At 42.4% G+C, this 25,896-nt stretch overlaps 1 protein-coding gene across 1 annotated transcript in view; it reads left to right on the top strand.

Moving 5' to 3' along the window:
• The window catches only part of PXDC1 (PX domain containing 1), a 111,994-nt gene that overhangs the window by 40,130 nt on the left and 45,968 nt on the right, over positions 1 to 25,896 (top strand). The window contains exon 2 of the mRNA XM_077492121.1: positions 10,171 to 10,262. Within this exon, the coding sequence (XP_077348247.1) occupies positions 10,171 to 10,262 (92 nt within the window). The remainder of the gene's footprint in view (positions 1 to 10,170; positions 10,263 to 25,896) is intronic.

Raw genomic sequence — 25,896 nt, 5'->3', positions numbered from 1 at the left:
CAGCACAAAGACAAGCCTCAAACCTTCTTGCACAAAGTAATTTGTAGCGATGAGACCAAAATTTAGCTTTTTGGCCACAACCATAAACGCTTCATTGGGAGGGGAGTCAACAAGGCCTATGATGAAAGGTACACCATCCCTACTGTAAAACACGGAGGTGGATGGCTGATGTTTTGAGGATGTGTGAGCTACAAAGGCACAGGAAATTTGGTCAAAATTGATGGCAAAACAAATGCAGTATGTGATCAAAAAATACTGGAGGAACATTTGCATTCATCAGCCAGGAAGCTGCGCATGGGACGCACTTGGACATTCCAACATGACAATGATCCAAAACACAAGGCCAAGTTGACCACAGCAGAATAAAATGAAGGTTCTGGAGTGGCCATCTCAGTCTGCTGACCTCAATATCATTGAGCCGCTCTGGGGAGATCTCAAACGTGCAATTCATGCAAGACAGCCCAAAAAATTACAGGAACTGGAGGCTTTTTGCCAAGAGAAATGGGCAGCTTTACCATCTGAGAAGATAAAGATCCTCATCCACAAATACCACAAAAGACTACACGGTACAGACGGTCCCTGGGTTACAAACAAGATAGGGTCTGTAGGTTTGTTCTTAAGTTGAATCTTTTTGTAAGTTGGAACATGCAAACTTTTTAAGTGTAGCTCGAGCCAAAAAAATTATTCTTAAGCTTTTTGGATAGCACAGGGAAAGGTTACTGTCCCAGTAACATTTGTTTTGCTGTCTGCCCCTGTGCAGAAGCACTTTCTGTCCCAATGACAATTGCATTTAGAAAATGTTGTTGTGGAAACAAGCCTTGGTGATAAAGCATCAATGAAGGTGCCTTTTTCCCATAATAACTCTTACATGAGTGAATGTCCTTTCCTAGGGGTAGATTTCCTCTCATTTCCTGTTGTCTCACTCCGTTTCTAAGTAGGAGTCGTTTGTAAGTCGCATGTTTGTAACTAGGGGACCGCCTGTATTAAAAAATGGGCTATGTAAACTTTTGATCAGGGTCATTTGGGTAATTTCTGTTGTGGCTATGATTTAAAAAGAGTAAACACAGTTGATTGATAATAAATGGCTTCAGCCAAACACTAACCATGAGTAAAAGAAACGTTTTTGTTTTATCATTCATATTCTCTGAAAAATGACCAAGAAATCATAAATTCTGCCAGGGTATGTAAACTGTATGTAAAGGCCCGTACACACGATTGGACTTTTTGACAACAAACATGCAAATTAACTGTTTTGGAGCAACATCCGACCGTGTGTACGCTCCATCGGACAAACTTTTTCGGTTTTCATCAGACTTTTGTTGGCTGGGCGAACTGACAAACTTTTTGACAACATAAGTCCGATGGAGCAAAGTCCGATCGTGTATACACAAAACCATCAGACTTTTGTACAAAGTACAAACACGCATGCTCAGAACCAATGCAAAAGATTAGACAACAATACAGAAGTTGACCAAAGGTGGCGCTGGAGTACTTGAATGTCCTCTTCTGAAGTGTCGTCAGTACGTTGAAACATCACTACGTTTGTGTTTGTTGCCTAAAAAGCCAGATCGTGTGTATGCAATACAAACTTACGGCCAACGCCCTTTGTACAAAAGTCCACGGGAAAGTTTGTACAAAGTCCGATCGTGTGTATGAGGCTTTAGATGACCTTTAATAGTGTAACTCCAGCCAAAACATTTTTTTTATTTTTTAAACATTTTATTTTTTATTTCTTTACGAATCCTCAATTTTCCTTCACTTCCTGCCCCGTGACAATGCTGCCAGCAGAAAGCTAATAAGAGCCAGTCAGCAGTAGGTACTTTTATAGCAATAGCAGTAGTTGAGACCTTCCCATAATGTATAAAAATAGTTTTTTTGCTGTTGTGTCCATGCTATAAATTTCCATTCCTGGCCTGGTGACAGCAGGATTGAGGAGAGGTCATCCTGGCGTAGCTCTGAATAGCAGTAAAAACCTGACAGAGGTTTGTACCCTTACACAGTGTATTGAAAAACTAAAAAATGTTTGGACTAGAGACATACAGTGAATGCATAGCCAATTTTGTTTTTAGATGCAATAGCGTAGGAAAGGGTTAAAACCAATGCCAATGCATTATTCCTTTGTCTCAATGGAAAGATTTGCCTTCAGTTTCTGCCCTGCAGATGAAACATGTAGTGCGAGCATGTCTGAAAAATGTTAGGGAAATTCTTTCTTTCCCCCCTGAAAGATTTATCTTCACGTTTTGTTCTAGTGAAATCTCTAAAATGTTGGATTTCCCATCATTTCCTGTGTCTGTGATAGTGTGTGTGTACCTATAGCCATAGCAGACTGCATGGCTGATATGGGTCCCAAGGGTAAGAAGGGGGCCCCATTAGGGAAGTTGTCTAATATCAGCTCCGTTCCGGGTTCATCCGAACATGATTTCAGATCGAATCTGTTGCCAAACCCAAGCCCATCCCTGCTAGTCACCGATTTCCTTTGCATTCCCCCTATCTGTGAGTATATTAATTGCCTGGTTATCTTGGCCAGCACTTTGATATTATCCTATATGCCTAACACAGTGCTCCCAAGGCTGTGATAGGCAAATTGATTGTCTTCTCAGCTAAAAAGCATAAAATATTTGACATTTACAATTATCACCAAAAAAACATAAAATTTAATTTTTTTTTGTTTGTTTAATTTATACGAAACCATGATGTCAAGCACTTTCTGGCTAAGGTGGTTAAAAGGGGGAGAGGTTTTGAATATACACCGAAGCCCTAAGATTTTATACTCTGACAAAGGTGCTGTAAAATACTGGTGAGCTACTGTGGACTTTGAGAATTTAGGTTAAAGGTTAATTCCTTGCAGTGCTGCGCCATCTTCTCTGGTTGCTCTATCCAAGGGATTGGTCTCTATTATACTGACTGTTAATAGCTCTCCTGTTTCCTGTCCTTGATGTAGAGCAGTGGTCTCCAAAATGTGGCCTGGGGCCAGATGCGCCCCTTTACTTGTTTTTATTAGGCCCTGGAGGCACTATTTCATTCACTGACACCAATGAAGGAGCACAATTCCTACCAATAACACAAACAATGGGGCACAGTTCCTCCCAATGTCACCAATAATGAGGCCCAAAGACACCAATGCTGGGGTACAATTTCTCCCAATAACACAAACAATTGAGCACAGTTGCTCTCAAAGATGGGGCATTGTTTACTGCTACTGATGCTGGGACATTTTCTGCTCACGCTGGCCACAGTCCAACCCCCTTAAAGTCTGCAAGACAGTAAACTGGCCCTTTTTTTTAGAAAGTTTGGAGACCTCTGATGTAGAGCATACTTATACTAGGCAAGGTTGCCATGTAAGTTGCCAAACTACGTTTTTCCCGCTCCTCACTTTCTCGCTGGTCTGTGATCACATTGTGTTGTGCCCGAGCATGCTCATGTCATCACTACTGCCAAGAAGAGCATAGTGATCCCTGCTTCACTGCTCTGTGAGTGCTCAGTGATCTATGAGAGTTACATGCTTGGGTATGGTTTAGCATCACACATAAGAATACTGTGCCACAGTGTATGTTAACCATGTTCCAGACCACCTCTTACAAGCGGGCAAGGGCACAGTACATTGGACCTTGTTTGAGCACAATACAATGCAAATACACTACTCAAATAAACTTCTCAGACATGGCATATTCAGCCTACTGTGAGTATGCCCTTAGAAATACATTATATTACCAAAAATATTGGGATGCCTGCCTTTACACACACATAAACTTTAATGGCATTTTAGTCCGTAGGGTTCAGTACTGAATTGGCCCATCCTTTGCAGCTATGACATCTTCAACTCTTCTGGGAAGGCTGTTCACAAAGTTTAGGAGTGTGTCTGTGGGAATGTTTGATCATTCTTCTAGAAGCCCATTTGGGAGGTTAGGCACTGAAGTGGATGAGAAGGCCTGGCTTTCAGTCTCTGCTCCAATTCTTCCCAAAGGTGTTGTTTCGGGTTGAGGTGCAGGCCAGTCAAGTTCCTCCACCGCAAACTTGCTCATCCATGTCTTTATGGAGCTTCCTTTGTGCACTGGTCCAAATGATTTGGTGGAGGGGGATTATGGTGTGGGGTGGTTTTTCAGGGGTTTGGCTTGGATTCTTAGTTCCAGTGAAGGGAACTCTTAAGGCATCAGCATACCAAGACATTGTGGACAATTTCATGCTCCCAACTTTGTGAGAACAGTTTGGGGATGGCGTACTGCGCACCAGAGCACAAACAAGGTCCATAAAGACATGGATGAGAGTGAGATTGGGGTGGAGGAACTTGACTGGCCTTTACAGAGTCCTGACCTCAACCTGATAGAACACCCATGGGATGAATTAGAGCAGAGACTCAAGCCAGGCCTTCTCGTCCACATTAGTGCCTGACCTCAGAAAAGCGCTCAAGGAAGAATGGTCAAACATTTCCATAGACACACTCCTACACCTTGTGGACAGTCTTTCCAGAAGAGTTGAAGCTGTTATAGCTACAAAGGGTGGGCCGTCTCAATATTGAACCCTATGGACTAAGACTGAGATGCCATTAAAGTTCATGTGTGTGTAAAGGCAGGTGTCACAATACTTTTAGTAATATAAAGAGGTCATGGGGGGGGGGGCGCCTTATCAAAATTTTGATAGGAAGCCAGATGAATTGTAGTTACGTTCTTGCTCTGTGACCATGGACAACAAGATAAACAAGGAGGGGGTAATCTACATAGCTGGAACACAGGCAGCAATAGTAACATGACAGGGATTTACCCTATCCCTGCGCTATTCAAAGCAAAAAAAACGTTTTGACTGTACATGTACGATGTGGTTACCATGTCGTGGGAAGCTTCCAATTACTTACAGAATACCTAGTGATCCTTTAAAGATTTTTCTTCTAAAATAATTGTTGGAAGCTCCTGTTACCACCATAACTGAGGCTGTCTTGCACACATTACCCTGCAAACTGTATTTACACACTGTCCTAGGTCAATAACCATGCATTACTGTGGATATATATGCAAATACTACTTGCTTTTTTCATATGTTAATAGCTTTAACAGCATGAGCCAATCATGTCCCCTGTTATGTTTGCACAGGAGTATGTTAAAGTAGAGCTACACTGCATCTGAGCACCACAAACCAAAAACACTATTTAATTAATTGTTAATATTCAAAGCAAGCCCCCCATCCCCATCTATATCTCTATTTCTAGCATTTCTGCCCGTGGCCATCTTGAATAATGGTAGATGATTCATGTAACACGAGAGGGTGTTCCTAGCTAAGAAAGCCCTTCCTCTCCTATTGAAGACTCCTGGGATGTATGACCTCATTTTCCTAGGCCAGGAAGTAACTGAAGAAATGTAAAAGAAGCAAAAATTATATACTTTCCGATGCATTTACTAATGCTAGGAGCATAAGAATTACTGTATTTATTGGCGTATAACACTCACTTTTTCACCATGAAAATTGGGTGCAAATAGTGTGTGCGTGTTATACGCCAATACTTCAATTTTAGCTGCCTTATTTAAAATGTATTTTTTTCCCTGAAACTTCCCTCTTAAAATTAATGTGCGTGTTATACGCCGTTAAATACAGTAAAAATAGTCAACGTTGGTTGAGAGAGTTTAGAGAGTGAAGTTCTGCTTTAAGATTCTGGTTTATAAACTTCTAAAATAATGGCATGTAATAATTTGTTTGTGGTCTTATGTATGCATGGGAAGACCCAGAACATGCTATTACAATTTGGTTATGCACAGTGGTTAGTATTTTTAATGAGGTATGTCAGAATTAGCATTATCTACAGGCCATCCTAAACCTTTACCTCCCGTTCTCCTACTTTAATCTCACCTGGACTCAAGGGACGGTTACACAGTGAAATTTGTTTTCACACGCTTAGGCATGGAAAACTCTGTACAATATTTTCCAAGGGAGTTAGATTACCATTTCGACAGAGCAAACATAAAAAGAAAGAGCTAAAGTTGTAGGAAAATATATGAATGCAAGCCTTATCATTATAGTCTTCTTTTTTTCATTTTCTTTGTTGGCTTGTGTACAGAAGCGTTGTTAACCTGAGTTTAACGAGAGTTTGAAAAGCTCATAAAATACAACTCAGCAGAGTCTTATTTCCCTTATGGTACAGTGGATGCCAGTCATGGTGGCTGCATTTGACCTACTTTGCATTGTGATCCTGCGATTTTCATCCTCTGTGGTGGATCCTACCGGAGATGTTGTTTGTATTGCAGGCAGTGCCTGTCAAATGCAGTCTTTTGCATATGAAAACAAATGCAATTGTTGTGCTACATTGTGCTACATTCAAATCTAAAAGTTGGCATTCAACAGCAATTCCATGGACAGCTTCCCCTACAGGGCTTGTACTTGCTAAGACACTGGAGGCCACCATAACCAGTGACTCTACTCTGGCCCCAGTGAGCTGCCAGCCGGGCAATTTCCTGGCCGAGAACTGAAAGTGAACAAATTGGTCCTTGGTATGGACACTCCAGCCTCAGTGCCACCCCAGATTAATGTCCCTGTACCCAACAGATATTTGAATCTGGAATAGGGGGAAAACACTGCGCTAGAATCAAATGTACATAAAAAGCACAGCAGCCAACACTTAAACAAACAAAGTTCAACAAACAAAAAGTAAAAAATAGTGTAGCGCTTCTAAAGTGATAAATGTAATCAACATGTGTTAAAAGAATGATCATATAACAAAGATCATATAAATATTGTAAATGAACAAAATAAAGTCCATAGAGTGGGTGTAAGCTTCCGTGGAAGAGCTGGCACAAAGATGGTCAGACCGTATCAAAATAAGAGACAAATCCTATTAAACGAATATGTCCATGTACATCAGCTTGTCTGGAAACAGATATTTGAATCTATCACCTGCTCTGACATTTGCGGTGTGGAGGAGCAAGGACATTCTAAAGAGTGCTTATGATATTTTATGAATATCCCAGATAGTATGTCTTCTGCAATAAAAAACTTCCTTCTCACAAAATTTTCAATCTATGCTAAAGTTCTGCTTTAAGTCAATCTATAAATGAATATAAGAGAAAGAACATTTGCGTTGCAACACGGAGTTTACCATAGTAAAACGATGTGATTGACTTGCTAACTATACCAGCAAATCCCAACCAAATATTGCAATGCACACACTGCGCTAACACACTAAGGATTTACAAGTCCTTAAGCTTAAGGCTTTTATAGTTTAATTAGTACAGTTCGTCATTGGCTTCAGGCCAAAGCATATGCTTTCAATTAGGTTAAACTGCATTAGATTGAAGTCAATTCAGTGCAGTACACTTATTTGTAACACGTGGTCACTCTTGGCTCCAGATTACTATGGTCAGTGCTGTGGTCTAACAAATTACACAACAAATGGCAATTACATTCTTTCAGCCTAAACAAATGATATTCATATTTTATATTACTTTTATATGAGAAAGTGGATAAGAAAGTGGATATGTATAACATGTGTGTTGCTGATTTGACTGACTGTAATGTTTATCATCAAGTCAAGCAAGATAAAGATCAAAGGGGTCTTCACACTTTAAAACAAAACTTAAGTTTTGCTATTGTTGTTATCATAACTTGAACTGTCAGATATAGGCTCGGCTCACACTGCAGCGATACAGGAACTTTGCGAATCCACTGTGGGTTCCCGCATTGCATGTCTCCAGGCGACAGTTCACACTGCCCTATGCAAACTGCTGGGAGTGTCAATTAAAAGTTAATGACACCCCCAAAATCAGTTCGCATATGGCAGTGCGAACTCCAAATTCGCACAGGAATCTGATCGCATGGGTTTGAACGATGCAATCCGATTCTGCAGACCAAAAGAAGGGTCATGTGCGAGTTTGGGCCGCATGCGATGCAAATTCAGTCATACTGTCTGTATGGCTGAAATCGCATTGCACATAGATCGCATGTGATTTGCACTGCAGTGCGGTGCGAATCACATCCGATGTCAGACATTGCACCAGTGGGAACAGGCCCTAAATAGCTAGAGTGTAAGGCAACATACAAGAAAATACAATCGATGGAACACTTATAAAAGAATATAAAATAATTTGTTTAGCCATTCTGTAGGTTTACATAACAATGCAATTCTATATAGCTACTATATTAATAACTAGAGAGGAGTAATGCACCAGTATTTACAGCCTCGAGGACCCTCTAGCTTCCTATGTGACTCCCACTTCTAGAGGTTCTCCTTGTGATCCACTACTTCCGATACTCAATTATCACTTGATAATGTTCTTTTGAACGAAACTAGTCAGGAGGAGCTACATCAGTGACTTTTATATGCAATTTTACCCCTGCCTTTTTGTAAGTAGTTTTAACCATCATTAAAATGTTTGGATTTTTAATTACTACATCATGAGTTCCTCATTTGTCTCTCCCTTTTGCTGAGCCCACTGTTGAATATCCTGGTTGTATGGTAACCCATCCTGGAATCTTGGCTCCTTATATCCATCCAACCCATGGGGATACTGGGATAAAGTGTAGCCAGACCCCCATCTTGGGGTCAGAGTAGCTGGTAAGCGACTTGAGAGGGGGGTGTGCACTTTTGGGTGTGAAGATTTTGCTATCCACACTGAAATATGGATTTTTGTTGATACACATCTTTTTTCTGATGGACATTACTGGATTATTATGAATGTTTTTAACACATTCTTATTTAAAGTTTGTGGGATATATGAATATATTACTTGATTGATTTATTGTTATGAATTTATGCCAAATCACCTCTTCCCTCACCGGCCAACGCTCTGCAGTATCTCACTTGTCTGCGAGGGAGCAGTTATGCATACACACCTTGCAGAATTGGATAGCAAGGGAACAGAAGAATATTCTCTTATGATTGCTAGCATTATGCAATACAATATACTATTATCTATATATTAAATGTTTCATCTGTAGATATGTCATCTGTTTTGCAGAAAAAAAAATATTGTTTTGTTTACAGAGCTCAATAGCTCAAATTCAGATTTACACACACAAGTGAATTAGAGAATTGACATCACTTTCTCACTTCTCTTCCATGCTTGCTTTGTTCATACAGCTCCTTACAGACTTCAAATTAGCGAGGGAAAGAGATATTAAGAAGTGCACAGATTCTGCTGTGCCCTAGATACAAAACACGATTTGAAAATGTAAAAACTTTAAAACAAAAATAAAAATTGACCCATAACCATAATAGTTTGCCTCTAAGCAAATGGTCATCCTTTTTTTAGAGTATTCCTTAAAATCTAACGCCATGTTTTAAGCAGATATTTTTCACATTCTGTGGTCCAGCCTCAGCCCTCTTCTGGGTTGAATGACACCTAGCTTCATTTAAACAACCGCCTGTGAGTCCAGGGCCAATTGAACCCTACTCCTAGGGGTTTATCATCACTGCACCCTGTGCTCACAGTACATTGCTGTAAAGAATCGCATTGGCATAATTACATCTATGCCATTGTCTTCAACAGTGAACACAGTGGCCTTAAAGTGATTCTAAACCATTACATATATCCAGTGAAGTGACTAGCCTTAGGGTATACACAGAGATGAAACACATCCTACATAAGTTATACCTGTTTATCTGCAGTCTTATTTTCTTTACAACCTTTCAAAGTCCAGAATTTACAAATCTTGTCTGAGTTGTCAGAATAAAAAAGGAGGGGAGTGAAAATACACTCGGCAGAGTTCAGTGAGGAGAGCTTTGAGAGCTGATTGGAGGGAAGGCATACACCTCCTTTCACACAACACACAGGAACAGAGCTGAGGCTGTCAATTAGCTGGAGGTCCCTCCTCTGTCACCTTTTTTGTCTTGGTTTCATGAAAACTTGTCAGAAGTGACTCATGCTGATAGCAGAGGAATGAGGCAGCAGACAGAAATGACACTAAGTGCTCTTAATTGAGATAAGTACACTATAGAGGGATATGCTTTATTCATATTTCATGTCTGAGGTTTTCATCCTCTTTAATGTACAGTGTAACCAATTAGTGTTTTCATGCTTACTTGATTCAACTGCTGTGAAGTTAAATACGGGTATTATTATGGGTTACTTTATTTAACACACCATATTTGCTTTTGCTTGCTTGCTTTTGCTTGCAATAAATTAAACTTTCTTAGAAATAAAAGAGAGACACATTTAACAACATTCTTAACTCTCACTCTCTCTTTTTCAGGACTCATCACAATAAAAGATGCCCATGAAATAGAGGCAAGACTGAACGAAGTTGAAAAACTGCTGAAGACTGTCATAAATATGGCTTGTAAAGTAAGTATGTCATATACAACATTTCAATTTATTAAAAAGTGATAACTGAGTGAAGGTATAGTATATTTTATGTGCTTATCCTGCTCTATTCATGAGGTATTTTCATTTTTAAGACACATTTTTGACCAAATACATTGTCAGGTAGGCAAAGGTGCCACATATTTCTAAAAAAAGCTTTACATATAACACTTGGCTTTTCCTTAGATTGGCATATTCTCTTTAAAAAAAGGGCTCCATAAAATGAAAAAACCTCCAAAAGTCAATGAGAATATCTTAGGGGTTGAGGATGACTGGGGGCTAAAAGGGGGGTCTATAGGTGGTTGATAAATGATGAAAGGTCAATTGGGGTAAAGTAATCCATGAAGGTCTTTGTAGCACTCGATGCTAGTCATTATTCTCAAGGTGAGGTGATTAGCCACAAGACAGTGTTACCCATACCTCTCAACTTTTTGAGATGGGAACGAGGGACACCTATTATCAAAAGTATGTAGGCATAGGACACACCTCTCTGCCACGCCCCCTTAACCTCCCTGGCGGTACGATTATTTCGGATTTTAGGTGCTAAAAGCGGTACCATTATTTTGCATGAAAATTTGGCGTTTTATATTGTAGTCCTGCAATTCTTAGGAATAACTCTCTTAAATCTGTCCAAACCAGAGTCTAGCAGACATCCCGGGTATGATAAAGTTTGAAAAATTAAATCATAAATTATAATATAATAAATAATTATAAATAATTGTACCAAATAATAATATAACAATAATAAAAATTATTCAATAATGTAATCAAATCAAAAACACTGAAATTTGCTCAGTTGCAGAATTGTCACTGTCATTACTTTTCAGTGTTTGATGACGGATCTCCCCACAAATCGCTATCGCTCAATTCTGCGAGTGATTCTAATTTATTATCGCTGTTTTCTAGCTGCTCTAAAATCATTTTTGATGTACAGTGACAGTTTTGGTTGCTATGGGCAATCTCCAGTTTCCAGGCATAAAGAACAGTTTTTATTATATAAAACTGCATGCAGGACACTGGGCAGACCACTAGGGACAACGGGGATGTGAAATATTTACATACAGCAATGTAATCTGTAAGATTACATTATACTGTATGTATACTGTTTGTTTCACTTTTTGAATTTGGCGCCGATCTCCGTGCCCGTGCGTCGCAACGCTCGCAGGGCACGGAGATCGGCGGTGTGATGCATCGAGCGAGACACGGCTCGCTCGTACAGCGGGGAGACAACGCTGGATCCGAGGGAGAAGGTAAGTAAACCTCCTCCTGGATCCAGCGACGCTGTCCCGAGTCTGGCTCGGGGATACCGCTTTTGGTATGAAAAATCCACCCCGAGTCAGACTCGGGAATACCGTCAGGGGGGTTAAAGGAGAATTCTACAAAAAAAATATTAGTTAAAGCCACAAGTGTTTTTTTTTTTTTTATTTATACCACTACTATATTCCTTTATACTGGCTTTTGAAATTTACAAATGCAGCAATTTAGAAACTGGATGGAAGGTTTAGCACTAACATCTTTTGAAAGATAAATAGTGCATTTTATCTAGAAATACAGTATATAGCTAATACCAAAATGATGGACAAGTGAGGAGGAAAGAGGGACAGAGGTATTTTGTTCCAAATCAGGGAGAGTCCCTCGAAATCAGGGACAGTTAGGTGCTATGGTATTACCCACACCTTTTCAGCAAGCTAGCATTGACGGCCTTGAGTGGTTCCTATTCATCATTTGTTGTTACTGTCCTAGCTATGTGTGTTTCTGACCTTCCACCCTTCACTTTTTGGGAAGGAAGTACATTCCATATACTTTCCTTTACTGAATGTACCCCCAACCTCGAACTCTGTTGGCGAGCCAGTGAGAACACCTATAGTGCTAGGAATGGTTCCAAAGATGTGATTGCTGTACATTTACAAATAATTCAGCATTGTAACAACCATATTGTCAGCTGCTGATACTAAGTGCAAATGTCAATGATATTAAATAATATTATTATTTAAAAAAAATTCATAGCACTAATATTTAAAGTGGTTGTAAACCCTCCCCCACAACTTTGTCCCATGTAAATCAGCATTAAAAACCTTAATGAACACTGCTTGTAGATATCTCCTTACTTGCTTAGTATTGTTGTAATCCTTTTTGTTCTTTAGAATGAAGTCACTGACCATGCCCAGATCTCCCCTGATTTACGGCACACTCTATGTCTTATCTATCTGTTATCAGGACTTCCTACGGCACACCATTGATATCCCAGCAGGCTGCAGAGTCATTCAGAGCTTCCTTCTACATACCATGTGACATGCCATGCAGTGTAAACTTGGCCGTTACTGCAGTCTTATCAGCTGAAGCTGATAAGACTGGCAAAGGCAGACATTAGACATCAGCACAAGTAAATACTATGAAATAAAACAAGTCAGCTATGAACAGGGAAGCAGGGTTGCCATAGAAACATTGGATTGAGAAGGAGGCTTGGTTAACAGTACAGGAAGTGCTCAATGTAAGGGAGGAAATACACTCCACTGTGGACTCAGAAAACAATACTTAAGATGGTGCTGCCTAACCCCTGGAAACAAGTTTTTTAAAGTTTCTTTAAACAGTAAGTAATATGCGATTTGAGCTGGATTACAGTGGCTATAGTTTGATAATTACTTATTATAATGGACTAAATGAAAAGAAGCATCAGAGTGGGAGAGTTTACTTCCTCTTTAAAGCAGCATTTATTAAATTAATTATATAAAAATGAATTCTTTTCATGTAAATGTTTGGGGGTTATCAAACAATGTAAAACTTTATGAAGGAGTTGATGTCCCAATGAGAACACAAATAGCGATAAAAAACTGAACGTGGCTTAAACCAATCCAAAACAAAAAAACAAAAATTGGTTGAACATCGCACATCACAGAACTACCTATGAAATTGTTTTTGGAAAGTTCCTGGGCCACAATTAAAAAGCTTAATTCCCAGAAGAGGATCTAACAACCTACTTTCACTTCATCCGATTCTTTTTAATGATTTCAACTTTGCACATTTCCTCTTGAAATGCTGCCTTGTTCAAACAAAATACATCTTTTGATGTGAAAAACTGCAAGGACATTAAGGCCTGGTTCACACATGTGCGGTGCGAATTGAAGCTCTGGTTTCCCTGTGAAGAGAAAAATCAGTTCAGCGTTTCACGTCAGTTTTTGATCAGGATCAGGTCAGGATTGCATCAGTATCAGGTCAGGTTTAGATCAGGATCAGGTCAGTATTTTATCCAGTTCACAACGGAATGCATCTGCGAATCAGATGCGTTCCCATAGAAGATAATGTGCTTGCAATTCGCACTGCAATGCCCAGAATACGCACATGTTTTTTAAGCAATGTAGAGTGTGAATGTAACACACATATGTGAACCAGCCTCATTCAAATGAACGTTGTAAGCTGTATCCAACCCGCATAGGTGTGAATCGAGCCTAAGGCCCCTTTCACACTAACGTCCCGTTCAGGCCCGCCTGTCAGTTTTTCAGGCGGACCTGAACGGGTGCTCCATAGAGCTCTATGGAGCGTCGGATGTCAGCGGTGACATGTCCGCTGACATCCGACCCGCTCCGATCCGAAAAAGTGTGACGGAGGAAAAAGCTATTTTTCCATCCGTCTGCGGATCGGATCGGATGACGACGGGCACTGCGGTCCGTCGTCATCCGATCTCCCATAGGGGAGAGCGGCGCTGTGACAGGTCCGTCCCTGCACAGTGTGCGGAGACAGACCTGTCATCTCCCTGCTCAGCGGGGATCGGCGGAGTGATCCCCGCTGAGCAAACGGACATCCACGGGGCGGATCAGAACTGATCCGCCCCGTGTGAAAGGACCCTTATACTTTTCAGCTTAACCACTTCAGCTCTGGAAGGTTATAACCCATTCCTGACTAGAGCATTTTTTGCAATTTGGCACTGCGCTACTTTAACTGATAATTGTGCGGTCATGCAACGCTGTAACCAAACAAAATTGATGTCCTTTTTCCCCTACAAAATAGAGCTTTCTTTTGGTGGTATTTGATCCCTGGGATTTATATTTTTTTTTGCATTATAAACAAAAAAAGATTTTTTTTTTAATTATATTTTCACATTTTTATTATAAAGAATAAACTAAATTTTTGTCATGCATTTAGGCCAAAATGTATTCAGCTACATGTCTTTGTAAAAAAATAAGTGTATATTTATTGGTTTGCGCAAAAGTTATAGCTTCTTCAAACTATGGTAAATACAGTATACTGGAATTTATGCAGCTTTTACTTTCTTACTGCCCATCTCATTTCTTAAAGTGCTAAAATGGCAGGGCAGTACAAAACTCCTCCATAATTACCTCTTTTTGGAAAGTAGACACTTCAAGGAATTTGCTGAGAGGCATATTGAGCCCATTGAATATTTTTTTTTTTTTTGTTTTAAAAAATTACAAAAAAAAGCCACACACAGGTGCCGAAAAGCAATCACCGCATTCAGGATTTCAAAGGGTGTAAATTTCTCATTTCACTTCCTCACTACCTATCACAGTTTTGGAGGCCCTGAAATGCCAAGATAACAGGATTGGGTTTTTTTTTTTTTTACACAAAGTTGTCACTAAATGATATATTGCCCACACATGCCATGAGTATATGTGGAATTGCACCCCAAAATACATTCTGGTGCTTCTCCTGAGTATGGGGATACAACATGTGAGACACTTTTTGTCAGTCTAGCAACATGCAGGACCCCAAAAACGAATCACCGCATTCAGGCTTTCTAAGGGCGTATATTGCTTATTTCACTTCTTAAAGCGGGAGTAAACCCGCTGACTTTTTTTTTTCTCTGACCTGTAAGGGAAAAGTCATAATGAGCTAGTATGCACCGCATACTAGCTCATTATGAAATACTTACCTTAGAACGAGGCCCCAACAGCTTGTCCGATCCACGCCAAGGGAGCTGACATGTTCCCTCGTCGTGTCTTCCGGGTATCGCGGCTCCGGCGCTGTGAGTGGCCGGAGCCGCGATATCGTCACTCCCGCGCTTGCACGCGGGAGATTTCTTTCCGGCAGAGGCTCTACTGAATAACTTTTTCTTTGTCACAGTGTTTGCGCAGCGATTTTATAAACGCAATTTTTGGGGGAAAATACACTTTTTTGAATTCTAATGCACAAAAACAAAATATATTAGCCAATTGTTTGGTAAAATATAAGAGATGCTCTTATGCTGAGTACATTGATACCAAACACGACATGCTTTAAAATTGCGCACGTCTTTGCAGTGGCGACAAACTATATACATTTTTTATATAAATTTTTAAAAGCCTTTACAGGTTACCACTTTAGATTTACAGAGCAGGTCTACTGCTAGAAATACTGCCCTCAATCTGATGTTTGTGATGATACCTCACATGCATGGTGCATTTTTTGTTTACATATGACACAAGACCGATGCTTGCGTTCGTCTTTGCATCAGCGTTTGCTACAGACACAACATCTTTTTTGGGGTGCTCTTTGGGTAGCGGTACCAGGGTGGACATCTGGAAAATGCCTCTCATGCAGTTACAACATTGCATCTGGATTGGAAAATTGGCCGCAGTACCTTTTGGACACAAAAGGGCTGTGATGATCTCTTCTTGGAATTTTAGAAAGCATCCACCTCTTCCTGACGCTTTGTATAGTACATAAGCATTGAACAGAGCCAATTGGAATAAATATACTGACACTTTCTTATAGTAGCGTCTGGCCTTACGGGCAACAAAGTACGACCCCATCACCTGGTAGTTGAAGTCCATGCCTCCCATGTTAAGGGTGTAGTCGTTGACACAAAGGGGCTTCTCAACAACACCAGTTGCTGTTGCAGTTTGGACTGTCGTATCTGCGTGAATTAAAGACAGAACGGAAACGTTCTGTTTGTCCTTCCACCTCACTGCAAGGAATTCATTACTTCTCAAGCAGGCTCTCTCCCCCTGTCTGATTTAGGAATTTACAAGCTGTTGGGGGTACCGCCCTGCAATTATGCCACACAGTGCCACATGCACCAATTCCAAATTCAATAAGGTGTCAAAAAAGTGGCACGCTTCTGAAAAAAATTGGCAGTACCCCTTTCCCAATAAGGGTGATACCAATTCCCAAACAATCTTGCCGCTGCTCCCTATGTAGTCTGGGCAATCACGGGGCTCCACGCTGCTCTTTTCTCTCAAAAAACAGAAAAGTCCATGTATAACCTGTTGCCCTGTCACAGAGCTTATATATTTTGCTTGCTGGGGAGAAACTGTTTAAAAGCAAGGGTGCCAGGAAACTTAATCAGGGACTAATCTACGCAGACAGCTTGTTGGGGCATATATAAGGCTGAAAATTTTTGTTTCAAGTGGTTTACAAGGGGAACCGATCATATTCATGGTCACCCCGAGGACAACAGAGTTCATTGTCATTGAAATGCATAAACCGCAAGATTTGCTCGTATCTAGTCCTGGCCATGGCAGCAGAGAACACGGGCATATGATGAATTGGGTCAGTGGACCGATATGACCGCAACTCATTCTTTATGGTAATGTAATATAAATTGCTTTGGTTGACAATGGATCCGTCCAGATCTTCCGTGAAAAACAGCTCAAATAAATCAAGGGGAGTTAAATCTGCTGTTTTTCACCTGAATTCCAGGTTGGCCAGTGAATGGAGGAAGTACGGGCATTGCAGAATCTGTGGGCTGCCAATCAGGATTTGCAAGCGCATAAGGAAGGGCACTATGGGCTCTACGAGACTGTGTTTGAATTCTTAGTGGCTGCGGGACACTATTCGTGCTAGCCACCGCACTAACTTAAACTGCACTTAAGGGACTCGCCGTGTCACCAAGTGTTACTGCAGCGCTGGTTTGGTGTTCGGCAGTTCACCAGAAAGTAGAGTGGCACTAGTACCAACACGCTGCTACATATGAGAATCATGCAATTGTAGCACCTCAGCAACATGGGAACAGGGTCCGCCTGATCTTAGCAGGGAACCCTACTCCATCATTAGAGCTACAGTGCCTTGCGAAAGTATTTGGCCCCTTGAACTTTTCAACCTTTTGCCACATTTCAGGCTTCAAACATAAAGATATAAAAATTTTATTTTTTGTGAAGAATCACCAACAAGTGGGACACAATTGTGAAGTGGAACGAAATCTATTGGATTTTTGAAACTTTTTTTAACTAATAAAGAAATGAAAAGTGGGGCATGCAAAATTATTCGGCCCCCTTGCGTTAATACTTTGTAGAGCCACCTTTTGCTGCGATTACAGCTGCAAGTCGCTTGGGGTATGTCTCTATCAGTTTTGCACATCGAGAGACTGAAATTCTTGCCCATTCTTCCTTGCAAAACAGCTCGAGCTCAGTGAGGTTGGATGGAGAGCGTTTGTGAACAGCAGTTTTCAGCTCTTTCCACAGATTCTCGATTGGATTCAGGTCTGGACTTTGACTTGGCCATTCTAACACCTGGATACGTTTATTTGTGAACCATTCCTTTGTAGATTTTGCTGTATGTTTGGGATCATTGTCTTGTTGGAAGATAAATCTCCGTCCCAGTTCTAGGTCTTTTTCAGACTCCAACAGGTTTTCATCCAGAATGGTCCTGTATTTGGCTGCATCCATCTTCCCCTCAATTTTACCATCTTCCCTGTCCCTGCTGAAGAAAAGCAGGCCCAAACCATGATTCTGCCACCACCATGTTTGACAGTGGAGATGGTGTGTTGAGGGTGATGAGCTGTGTTGCTTTTACGCCAAACATATCGTTTTGCATTGTGGGCAAAAAGTTTGATTTTGGTTTCATCTGACCAGAGCACCTTCTCCTGTTTGGTGTGTCTCCCAGGTGGCTTGTGGCAAACTTTAGACGAGACTTTTTATGGATATCTTTGAGAAATGGCTTTCTTCTTGCCACTCTTCCATAAAAAGGCCAGATTTGTGCAGTGTACGACTGATTGTTGTCCTATGGACAGACTCTCCCACCTCAGCTGTAGTTCTCTGCAGTTCATCCAGAGTGATCATGGGCCTCTTGGCTGCATCTCTGATCAGTCTTCTCCTTGTCTGAGCTGAAAGTTTAGAGGGACGGCCAGGTCTTGGTAGATTTGCAGTGGTCTGATACTCCTTCTATTTCAAAATGATCGCTTGCACAGTGCTCCTTGGGATGTTTAAAGCTTGGGAAATCTTTTTGTATCAAAATCCGACTTTAAACTTCTCCACAACAGTATTACGGACCTGCCTGGTGTGTTCCTTGGTCTTCATGATGCTCTCTGCGCTTTCAACAGAACCCTGAGTCTATCACAGAGCAGGTGCATTTATACAAAGACTTGATTACACACAGGTGGATTCTATTTATCACCATCAGTCATTTAGGACAACATTGGATCATTCAGAGATCCTCGCTGAACTTCTGGAGTGAGTTTGCTGCACTGAAAGTAAAGGGGCCGAATAATTTTGCACTCACCACTTTTCAGTTTTTTATTTGCTAAAAAAGTTTAAAATATCCAATAGATTTCGTTCCACTTCACAATTGTGTCCCACTTGTTGGTGATTCTTCACAAAAAATTAAAATTTTATATCTTTATGTTTGAAGCTTGTATAAAAATGAAGAAAACCGCGCTAAAACACCGGTGGGGGTTGGAAATCAAAAAGGATAGTGATAACAATGGCTACAGACAAATACTAATTGTATCACTAGGTTGCTGCCACCCACAAGGAGAGAAACTCCAATTGGGGTTTCCTCCAAAAAATAGAACAATATGGTAACCGGGGTAGTTGGCGCTACCTACAAATAAAACTCCTTACAAATAGAGTGAAGAAAAATCCTTCTGCCGGGATTCCTCAAATCCTATAAGATCCTAATTGTTTCCAATAGGATCAAGAAAAACGGCAACAGAAAACAGTTCCTACTAGAATCTATTACAATCATAAAGATAGTCTAATGTGTATCAGCCACACCCTACAGAGTAAGGTCGGTATATATAAAAAATATATATATAATCCCGAATAGATCATGTATTCATCCTAAAAAATATATATATAATAAAAAAAGGGGTATATGCCAAAAAGTGCTGCTATTATGCGATTTTCCAAGTTACAAGCTACTCAAATGTAAATATGTTTGAAGCTTGAAATGTGGCAAAAGGTTGAAAAGTTCAAGGGGGCCGAATACTTTTGCAAGGCACTGTATCTGTCAGGGTGCCACTGATCAAAGATATTGATCCGTTCAGACTATACTAGTAATGGAGGTGTATAGTGTGTGTGTGTTAGTGTAACTGGCAATCAAAGGGTTTTCATTTTTATTGAATATGTGGCGGGCAGTTTGATGCTGTCTGGGATTGACGCTAACTAGCGTCACCCGTGACATTAATACAGTGATCAGAAAAAAGGTCTGTACACTCTACTAATGACACTGTGACAGGGAGTGAAAAGGCTAACGGGGGTTGGCGATCAGGGGTTAAATGTGCCTAACTGTGTGTTCTGGTGTCAGTGTAGTGCTTTTACGCACAGTAGATGTTCTGTTCTCTCACTCTGGATCTGAAAAGGACTTCTGTGCCTGTGTTTACATTACACAGGCACAGGACGTTCTGCCATTCACCAGACCTGATCAACAGGTTCAGGCCATAAATCATTGTCCTGGACCGGATGCTTGATTGGTTCTGAATCAAATCCAATTACTGCGTGCCCCCCTACCCACTAGAGCAAATCAGGTACAGGTACCTGATTTCACGTAGACCGGCCGCCCTGCAGCAGTAAATGTATGTGAGGCGGTCTGGAACAGGTTAAAGTTACATTGCTAAGTATTAAAAAAATGTGTACAGCTGTGGTATTTTGGAGTAATAAAGTGTATGTAAACCTTAACAAGGAATGTCTCCTTTTTGCCGCTATTTGGTATTTTTGTTTTTTGTTAAGTTTTTTTAAGTTTTTTGTTTTATCTGTTTGATAAATACAAAAGGTAAATTTTAATTTTGGGCCAGAAACCTTGAGAACTGATAACTTCCTTTGCACAGGGTAGGGTTATGGAGATAAGTAGTTGGGGTGTGAGGAATTGAGGAGAGGTCTGTGTCCTCTGTAATGCATTAAAAAATTAAGTTGGCAGGTCTGACAACACGTGCTTTGGAATTCAATGTAAAAAATACATTGAGGGTTATTTTGGACTGGTATGGATTTTAAGGGGAACCCCCACGCCGGAAAAACCCTTATCTGAGCGCACAGCCCGGCAGGTCAGGAAAGGGGGTGGGGACAAGCGAGCACCCCCCCTCCTGAACCGTACCAGGCCACATGCCCTCAACATGGGGTGTTGGGGGATTTGGGGCAGGGGTGCCATGCGCCCCCCACCCCAAAGCACCTTGTCCCCATGTTGATGAGGACAAGGGCCTCTTCCCGACAACCCTGGTCGTTGGTTGTCGGGGTCTGCGGGCGGGGGGCTTATCGGAATCTGGAAGCCCCCTTTCTCAAAGGGGCCCCCAAATCCCAGCCCCCCACCCTACGTAAATGAGTACAGGGTACATTGTACCCTTACTCAGTCACCTAAAAAGAGTGTCAAATATAAAACGCAGTACACAGGTTTTTAAAGTAATTTATTAAAGCAGCTCTGGCGTCGCTTCTTATTTCTTCTCCCCTTAAGTTGTTCTGCCTCCTTCACTGATGTGTTCTGCCTCTGCCACTTCTTCTCCCCTGTCCGGGTCTTCTCCGCTCTCCGCTGATGTCTTCTAGCCCTCTCCATTTTTATTTTTGACACTTTTCTTAGGTGAATGGATAGGGGTACAATGTACCCCATACTTATTCACATAGGTTAAAGGAGGCTTCCAGATTATGATAAGCCCCCCGTCCACAGACCCCAACAACCAACATGGGGACAAGGTGCTTTGGGGTGGGCAGTGCACGGCCCCACCTGCCCCAAAGCATCCACCCCCCCATGTTGAGGGCGTGCGGCCTGGTACAGTTCAGGAAGGGGGGGGGTGCTCTCTTATCCCCACCCCCTTAAAATCCATGTCAGACCGAAGGGCCTGGTATGGTCTTGGAGGGGGAACCCATGCTATTTTTTTTTCATTTGGCGTGGAGTTCCCCCTAAGGCCCGGTTCACACCGCTGCGATGCGGGAATGCCGCGAATCCGCGGCGTTTTCCCGCATCGCACACCTCCCGCCGGCAGTTCACACTGCCCTATGCGGACGGCTGGGAGTGTCAATGTTATGTTAATGACACCCCCAGATCCGTCCGCATATCGCAGTGCGATCTGCCGACTCGCACAGGAATCGGATCGCATGGTGTGAACCACCATGCGATCCGATTCTGTTGCGGACCAAAAAAAGGGTCCCGCGCGAGTTTGCTGCGGGAGCGCTGCGAATTCAGCCATACTATCTGTATGGCTGAACTCGCATCGCTACGGAGATCGGATGTGATTTGCGGTGCGAATCACATCCGGATCTCCCCCCGCAGCAGTGTGAACCCAGCCTAAAGCTTCATACCAGACACAAAGTTCCTGCATGGTTGCGATCAAAGTCAGATCCCCATTCATTAAAGTCGGACTGATGTCGGACTTCAAGACGCAGGGCAAAGTCGGATCCACAGTCGTACGACTGTCGTGTCATACCAGTGTGAACCCGGCCTTTTTGTCTAAGCTTAATTGAAAAAGCTGTAGTAAGAAGCCGATTGTCTACCATGCACAGCTGCACCAGATTTTGCACTCTCCAGTTTTAGAAAATCAATCCCAATAAACATTTCCACTATTTCAACTTTGAATTATCTCTGTTTCAAGACATGTTAGTCTCTGATTTTTTGGGATTTGTATGAGGATACTTTACATGCAGAGCACCCTTGGGGCTATATATACAGTTTATATATTTCTATATTGTGAGACACTGGCTGTCAGGATTGTGGACAGTAACCTAGGTTTCTCACTGACACATGGTGAGGGTTATGGCCGATGTGTAGAAAACAAACATTTGGTTTTCTCAGAATCTTAATAAGTCCTGATCTGAGTCTTTGAGCTTGGGTCTTTGTAGAGCTTTTTGGTGGGAAAAAGAGTCCATTCCTATGTTCACGCCTTACCTGGTAGCCAGCCATCTTTATTATCTGAGCTGTCCATCGGCCTTTATGTATGCAAGTTGATTGATGCTTCTGGCTCTCTCTCATTTTCCCGTCTGTGGGAACCTGCTACCATGTGGAAAGTTGTTGACTAGACACTAAAAAGGAATGGAAACTACCTGACTGATTTGGGAAACCCAGTGGTGCCCTGTTAGTCTGGAGATTACCTGCGTTTAATTAGTGGCTTAGAAGAGCAGATGTTTTGTATGTTTTATGCTACAGATTTTCTGTACAAAGCCCGCCTACATTCAAACTGTGTTTGTTTGCTGCCTTGTAAAATAAAAGTGCAGGACAAAAGTATTTGGACTGTTTATGGATGTCCCGGTCTCATGCATGGTTTACTGCTGCCAGCACTGGTGAATAGTGATGGCCGAACGGTTCGCCCGGCGGTCGTTTCGCGGCGAATTTCCGACTTTCGCCGTCCGCGGGTTCGAACGCCTTTTTCCGTCGTTCGCCCCGGCGGACTTACGTGTTTAATGTATACAAGAACTTTAACCTTTCGTGACACGTTTATCATGTGTTACAGGACAACCAATTGAGACATGACAGCTCATGGACACTTGGACATTCCCCCTAACCTATAAATACACCCGATCCGGTGGCCATTTTACATTCTTTCTTCTGTCACTGTAGGGAAAGGATCCTGTGTGGAGTAGGGACAGAGAAAACGCTAGCTATTTGGTACACAAAAGTTCTTTTCAGGACTGGTATAGGTGTTAGGTCAGCAGCCTGAGTTTCTTTTGTCAGTTTAGATAAAGGGACAGAGCGCTGTATGCTGCTATTTTAGGGACAGCTCAGCCAGATTAGTCTTTCTTCATCATCATCATCATCATCATCATTAGCTGTTACTATCAGGTCCACAAAAGAGCTGTTCCAGCTAATCGTTCCAGCCTACTCTTTTTTGCCAATTTGTATAGGGACAGGCAGGAAGCAGTGTGTCAGGCAGTGAGGATAATTTTAAAGACTTGCTGTTACTATTAGTTCCACAAAGGTTCTTTTCAGGACTGGTATCAGTGGTACGGTAATAGGCTTGTACACGTATAATATTCTTTCTTCCAAATATAGAAAGAATATTATACTTGACTGCTGCCCTTCTGCTGCAGTCTGCTAATCATTCACAACTCACTTGTTCCACAAAGCTCTTTATCAGGACTGGTAACTTGGTCTGTCTAGGGTGCTACGGTACATAGGCTTGGGTGCGGTACAGTCTGCTGTTCTGTAAGGACCGCTATCGGTCCACAATAGATAGGGTTGCCGTGCACTACTGCTGACCGCTGCCCTATACTGCAGCAGTCCTTCAGCGGTATAGGGACTGACGCACAGTCTGCTAAACACTAATACACAACCTGCTTGGTCCACAAAAGTTCTTATAAGGACTGGTAACTTGGTATAGGGTGCTACGGTACATAGGCCTGAGTGCGTTACAGTCTGCTGTTCTGTAAGGACCGCTATCGGTCCACAATACATAGGGTTGCCGTGCACTACTGCTGACCGCTGCCCTATACTGCAGCAGTCCTTCATTGGTATAGGGACTGACGTACAGTCTGCTAATCACTAACACACAACCTGCTTGGTCCACAAAAGTTCTTATAAGGACTGGTAACTTGGTATAGGGTGCTACGGTACATAGGCCTGAGTGCAGTACAGTCTGCTGTTCTGTAAGGACCGCTATCGGTCCACAATACATAGGGTTGCCGTGCACTACTGCTGACCGCTGCCCTATACTGCAGCAGTCCTTCAGCGGTATAGGGACTGACGCACAGTCTGCTAAACACTAACACACAACCTGCTTGGTCCACAAAAGTTCTTATAAGGACTGGTAACTTGGTATAGGGTGCTACGGTACATAGGCCTGAGTGCAGTACAGTCTGCTGTTCTGTAAGGACCGCTATCGGTCCACAATACATAGGGTTGCCGTGCACTACTGCTGACCGCTGCCCTATACTGCAGCAGTCCTTCATTGGTATAGGGACTGACGTACAGTCTGCTAATCACTAACACACAACCTGCTTGGTCCACAAAAGTTCTTATAAGGACTGGTAACTTGGTATAGGGTGCTACGGTACATAGGCCTGAGTGCAGTACAGTCTGCTGTTCTGTAAGGACCGCTATCGGTCCACAATACATAGGGTTGCCGTGCACTACTGCTGACCGCTGCCCTATACTGCAGCAGTCCTTCATTGGTATAGGGACTGACGTACAGTCTGCTAATCACTAACACACAACCTGCTTGGTCCACAAAAGTTCTTATAAGGACTGGTAACTTGGTATAGGGTGCTACGGTACATAGGCCTGAGTGCGTTACAGTCTGCTGTTCTGTAAGGACCGCTATCGGTCCACAATACATAGGGTTGACGTGCACTACTGCTGACCGCTGCCCTATACTGCAGCAGTCCTTCAGCGGTATAGGGACTAAGAGTTTTGTCACAGGGTGATTTAAAAAATGACAGGCAGAGGAAGAGGCAGGCCCTTCCGCAGGGGTGGTAGGGGTAGGGCAGGAGCAACAGCCTTGAGCCAAAGTGGGAAGTTGCAGAAGGTGCGTTCAATTACTTTAAAGGACGCACCAGACTTGGTTGAGTGGCTCACTCAGCCTTATTCTTCTGCACCCTCCTCATCCTCTCGATCTGCACCCTCTTCTTCACTCTCTGCTATGTGCACCCCCAAAGACACTACCACCAACAACACCACCACCACCACATACCTTCCGCTTGAGTGCAAATGGGGGCCTTCATGCTCCAGTGTTTTAATAGGGACCCCCGTATAAAAAGCATGAGGGTCAAGGACCAGTACTGGGTGGCAACGTACTTAGATCCCCGGTACAAACACAAAATGGCGGAAATGTTACCGCCGTCGCAGAGGGCTGTCAGAATGCAGCACTTCCAGGCCTTGCTTCGAGAAATGCTGCATTCTGCTTTTGCGTGCGCTGGCAGAGGAGCAATTCCCACTCCCAGAGAAGGATTTGCGGGTACCAATCCAACAGCGCCTGCAAGAAGAGGCCGGTTTGAAGATGTGTTGGTGACTTCGGATATGAGGTCATTCTTTCAGCCGACCCATCGACAGGTGTCATCCGGATCCAGCATCAGGGAACGCCTAGACCGTCAGGTGTCCGACTACATTGGGTTAACGGCCGATGTGGACGCTCTGAGGAGTGATGAACCCCTAGACTACTGGGTGGGCAGGCTTGACCTCTGGCCAGAGCTTGCCCAATTTGCAATCGAACTGTTGGCTTGCCCCTCATCCAGTGTCCTGTCCGAAAGGACGTTCAGCGCAGCAGGGGGGATTGTGACCGATAAGCGTACTCGCCTAGCTCACGACAGTGTTAACTACCTCACATTTCTAAAAATGAATGAGGCATGGATCTCGGAGGAATTCAACACATGTGATCAGTAGACCATGTATATGTCTATAAACAATTTTTGGAATCAAGCACACAGACCTTCTTAATTCATTTGGCTCACTTCCCTGACCCAAAAAAGCACACCGTACTATATGCCCCTACCCTCCTCTTTGAAGAGGTTGAGCGGTGTCATATTTCTACTGGGGCTGCTTATTATGAGGGGTT

The sequence above is a fragment of the Lithobates pipiens genome, unplaced genomic scaffold, assembly GCF_037356315.1.
Source record: "Lithobates pipiens isolate NorthernLeopardFrog02 unplaced genomic scaffold, aLitPip1_a1.2 Scaffold_19, whole genome shotgun sequence".
Lineage (NCBI taxonomy): Eukaryota > Metazoa > Chordata > Amphibia > Anura > Ranidae > Lithobates > Lithobates pipiens.
The sequence above is the reverse complement of the archived record's forward strand: the minus strand, read 5'-3'. Positions and strand labels throughout refer to the sequence as shown.